The sequence below is a fragment of the Myotis lucifugus genome, unplaced genomic scaffold (assembly GCF_000147115.1).
Source record: "Myotis lucifugus unplaced genomic scaffold, Myoluc2.0 scaffold_235, whole genome shotgun sequence".
Lineage (NCBI taxonomy): Eukaryota > Metazoa > Chordata > Mammalia > Chiroptera > Vespertilionidae > Myotis > Myotis lucifugus.
Window position 1 is genome coordinate 1,748,827 of NW_005871283.1, and position 4,743 is coordinate 1,753,569.

The 4,743-nt window shown below is 55.8% G+C and overlaps 1 protein-coding gene across 1 annotated transcript in view; it reads left to right on the forward strand.

Annotated features, from left to right (window-relative positions):
- The window catches only part of LTBP2 (latent transforming growth factor beta binding protein 2), a 54,507-nt gene extending 51,221 nt beyond the window's left edge, over window positions 1–3,286 (forward strand). The window contains exons 12-13 of the mRNA XM_023762181.1: window positions 1,761–1,883; window positions 3,207–3,286. Of these exons, the coding sequence (XP_023617949.1) occupies window positions 1,761–1,883; window positions 3,207–3,286 (203 nt within the window). The remainder of the gene's footprint in view (window positions 1–1,760; window positions 1,884–3,206) is intronic.
- The last annotated feature ends 1,457 nt before the right edge of the window (window positions 3,287–4,743 follow it).

A 4,743-nucleotide genomic window follows, 5' to 3' on the forward strand; every position in this document is an offset into this window, starting at 1 on the left:
GGGGAGAGGGGACCATGAGCACACCCCTGCCCTGCCTGAACTGACTGACTGACGATCTGTTAAGTCAGCTGAGGCCCAAGGGTGCTCTGCATTAGAAAGCGCCTGAGCAGCCAGCCCCAGGGCACCTTGGGACAGAGGGTGGGAGGGGGGCTCAGCTATGGCTTCTGCAGGGGATCCCAGGGGGTGGGCAGTGGGACCGGGACCGAGGGGTCCCGAGGCTTCACCAGGGAGGCAGCTGCCGCTCAGCAGCTCAGGCTCTGAGTGAGGAGCCCTGTCGGCTGTGAGCCGGCCAGTGGGTGTGACAGGAGCGGGCCTTTCAGCCGTGAGAGGCTTCTGGGGCTGGCGGAGGTCAGCGAGGAACTAAGCTTCCCAAAGGGGAGCTGCCTTGGACGTACCGCCGTCTGTCTGGCTACTTTGGGTGAAGCTGGGTGAGAGACCAGGGCTTGACCCTGGTGGACTCCTGGGTGCCTTCCCCCTGGAGGCTGCCTCAGGGGGGTGGAGCCTGAGGACGCCCCGGGGTGGCAGGGCTACCTGCCTGTGGGGTGCCAGGCCCCAGAGGCGATTTCTGGCCTGTGGATAAGAAAAGGGGCTTGCACCAGGCACAAGGGCAGACGTCTGAGCCAGCCCAGCCCAGCCCAGGGTCCGCCTCCCTCGGGGGCAGCGGGCGGAGGGCCTGGTGGACAGCGGTGGGGAGAGATGTCTGTAGTTTTGCCCTTGGAGGGTGCGGTAAGGCTGTTCATCCCTAAATGTGTGCAGTGGTTTCCCAGCCCGGGAAGGTGAGTTTATTTCCAGAATCTCCGCTCTCCAGCCACTGAGCCCCGGGGTACAGGGTGCTCAGGGGCCCTCCCCTGGAGGGGCCCTCCCCCGGAGGCCCTGCCCCTGAAACCTCCCCCTTCCTGAGTCTGGGGTGGTGGTCTCCATTTCTGTGAAGGGACCGCCCCCCCCCAACTCTGCACCCAGGTGTGCCACCTCCGCTCTCTCTCTCCATCCTTCTCTCCTACTCCCACGGGGTAATTTTGGGGTGTTACTCTGAGCTGCATACACTGTGCCAGGTGCTAGTACACAGGGATGGCTTAGACATGGCTGCTGCCCCAGGTGGAGACAGACACCTAAACGATTGCACAGCACCTGCCTCCTCCCCCTGGTCGGTACCTCCATCCTGCAGCTCCCTGCGTGCCTGTTCCCCAGACTTGGGCCTGGGAGCTGCTTCCCGGTCTCTCAAGGCAGGCTGAACAGGAGGGACTGGGAAGCCCCGTCTCCACCCTCCAACCCCAGCTGTCCCCTTATCCGCATCCCCTGTTTGCATCCCAGCATGTCATGAACTAGCTGAGTGGATTTGGACAAGTTATTCCCAGAGTGTCCGTTTCCCCACCTATAAAAAGAGGACATGTGGACCTATTTGGTTGAAATTGTTTGTGAAATTAAATGAGGTGTCACATATAAAGCACCAGGCACATAAGAGGCGCTCAGTACACACTAGCTCTTAATATTATGATCATTATTACCAGCTACAGGACCAAGTGATTTGCCATTTTTAGTGTGTTTTGTCCTCCTATTGGAGACTATCTGGTAGTTACTCTTATTAACCCCATTTTACAGATGGGAAAGTCAGGCACAGAGGGAGGGAGCAACTTAATAAAGGGCAGCTCTCTTATTGTGGTCCCTTTCCTTGGAGAAAGTATTTGAAGATCTGTGCCCCAGCCCTTCCCTCCGTCAGGCCTCAGGGGGCGGGTCCATGGTCATCTCCTCCAACCCTGCAGATATCAACGAGTGCCTGACCCTGGGCCTGTGCAGGGACTCGGAGTGTGTGAACACCAGGGGCAGCTACCTGTGCACCTGCAGGCCCGGCCTCATGCTGGATCCCTCGAGGAGCCGCTGCGTGTGTGAGTGCGGGTGGGGGACGGGGGCGGGGGACACTGGGTGGCGAGATGGGACCCTTGGGGTTCACGGGCCAGGCCCAGAGCAGAAGTTCCCCCCAGGCCCCTTCCCACGGCCCAGCGGCTGCTACCCAACCTGGAATTGGGCCCAGCATACAAAACGGGTCCGTCCCCTCCTGCGGGACAGACAGCTGCTACTTCACTTCGGCTTTAGGCATCTCTTGGGACTTTGCAGTTCGGGATTTTCTACTCCTGTTCCATCTTTGGCCTCATTTACTTTGGGGGATGTGTGTTGCCTCTGTTCTAACATCTGGCTGAGCAGAGGCTGCCTCTTCGGCGCCTGAGCTTAGCAGCAGACCTTTCAGAGGGGGCCTGTCCGCAGCATGAATGCCCCTGCTGCCAGCCCCAGGCCTTTCCACAACCCTGTGGTCCCCTTGGTTCCGCATGTGTCTCTGCATCTGTGAACACGTACGTGTCACGAGTCCTATTGGCATCGTGTCCGTGTGTGCGTGCGTGTGCGCCCGGACAGCTGTTTCCAGTGACCTCTGTGGTTTCCAGCGGGGAGAGGCCCAGGCTGACAATCCCTCTCAGATGGCAGAGCTGACGCCGCGGTCCGGACGGGGCTTTCCTGGGGCAGGGAGGCCTGGCCAGAGCTGAGTAAAACCAGTACTGACTGGCCTCTGCCAAGTGACAGCCCGGGTCAGGTCGGCCACCCCGCTCAGCAGAGCTCCCTGTAGCTGGCTGAGCCCTCAGTCTGCAAGCGGCCAGGCACTAGGTCGGAGGAGACCACAGAATGAACAGGACTCCAGCGCCACCCAGAGGGAGCGCCCGTGTGAAGGGAGTTACTCAGCCCACAGTGTGTGTCTCCACAGGGAGAGGAGACAGTCCAAGCCTTGAGAGGGGACCCCCAGGGAGTGAGGGGCCCGGGGTGGGGAGGATATGTCAGGCCACTCTCAGAAGACCTCATGGTGACAGAGACAGGCAACCAAGGCTTTGAGGGGCATACAGTTCTTCTCCTCCCCACCCCATCCCACCCACACTTTCATTAGGCTTAATGTCGGAGGTGACATATTCGTGCCAAAAAGAGAGCCTTAATGCAGGGAGCAGAGATGGCCCTTGCGTGTTCTCCCTCTCCCCTCAGTGTTACCCCATCCAGCCTCCTCTGATGACTCATATCCATGAAGTGGGGCAGGGGAGGCACTAAGTTTCTCTCCCTTCATTTCTGAGCTTTGCCCTCCTTCCTGGCACCTGACCAGGGCTAGTAGAACAGCTGCAAGGGCCCTCTGGGCTGGGCGGCCTCCTGATGTTGCCAGCTGTGTCACCTCGAAGGGACCAAGCCCTTCCCTAGGGTAGCCCCAGGGAAGTGGCTGCTGGAGGCAGAGACTGAACCTGGAGACCATGGCTCATGAGCGGACTAATAACTGACATGTGTACAGAAACCCAACTCAAACCACTGTGAGCAAAAATAATTCATTGGTCCACACAACTAGGAGGTCCAGAGGTAGGGGTGCCGCAGGCCTGGCTGGATCCAGGCACCCACAGTGTCATTAGGATGGCTCTTGCTCTCTTCCTTCCGTGTTGATTTCTTATTCCTTCAAAGGTACCCACCAGACACTCTAGGCCTATAACCTCCCACCCGTGAAACTCAACAACAACAAATAGGAACATAAGAAGCATCTCATTTCTAATAATCCTGGAAAAGTCCCAAAGCTAATTAACATCATGGGCCTACTTATCAAGTGCCCATCCCTGATTCAATCACTGTGAGAGGGATATGGACTGTATTCCTTCAACCAGGAAGTGGGGACCAAGATTGAGGGAATAAAGGGTGGATCCCACAGGAAAACCAGGATGCTGTTACCAGAGTATGAGGGACAAACAGAAATACACGCATCCACCACCCATCGCCCTTAGCATGAAGGAGATAAGACCCAGGAGGTCATGTAGCTCATGGTGGGGCAGGGAGTTGAACTTGGGCTGTAGAGTCCTGACCAGGACTCCCAGAATCATCAATTCCTCAACTTTGAGTGTTGCCCTGTTCACCCCACCCTCTCCCCTCATCTGTCCCTCTGAAGATTTCAGTCTCTTCCAATGAAGCATCTTCCTTTGAGGTAATTTATAAGATAATAGTCTATAATATTTACTATCAAAGTACAATCAAGGAGCCTGACCAGTGTGACTCAGTGGTTGGCTATCAACCTATGAACCAGGAGGTCATGGTTTGATTGTCGGTCAGGGCACATGCCTGGATTATGGGCTCGATCCCCGGTGAGGGGTATGCAGGAGGCGGCTGATCAATGATTCTCTTTGATCATTGATGTTTCTCTCTCTCTCCCCCTCTCCCTTCCTCTCTGAAGTCAATAAGATATATATATATATATATATATATATATATATATATATATATATATATATTTAGTATATTTATTTTTTTATTATTGTCTGGAGATTTACATACGTCTCTTTTTCCCCCTATTAACCGCCCCCCCCAGCCATTCCCACCCTGGGCAAGCCCCCACCGCCCCAGTGTCTGTGTCCATTGGATATGCTAATTAATAATATTTTTATTGATTTCAGAGAGGAAGGGAGAGGGAGAGAGAAACGTCAATGATGAGAGAGAATCATTGATCAATTGCCTCCTGCACGCCCCCTACTAGGGATCGATCCCACAGCTTGGGCATGTGCCCTTGACTGGAACTGAACCCGGGCGGGACCTTCAGTCCATAGGCCTATGCTCTATCCACTGAGCCACACTGGCGAGGGCGGACCTGTGGTATTTTAAAAGATAAAGTAATTGTCATCCACGATGCATTTTTGAGCACCGCTTCCTGTGATGTGGGGAGCGAACATGGCTGAAGGCCCACGG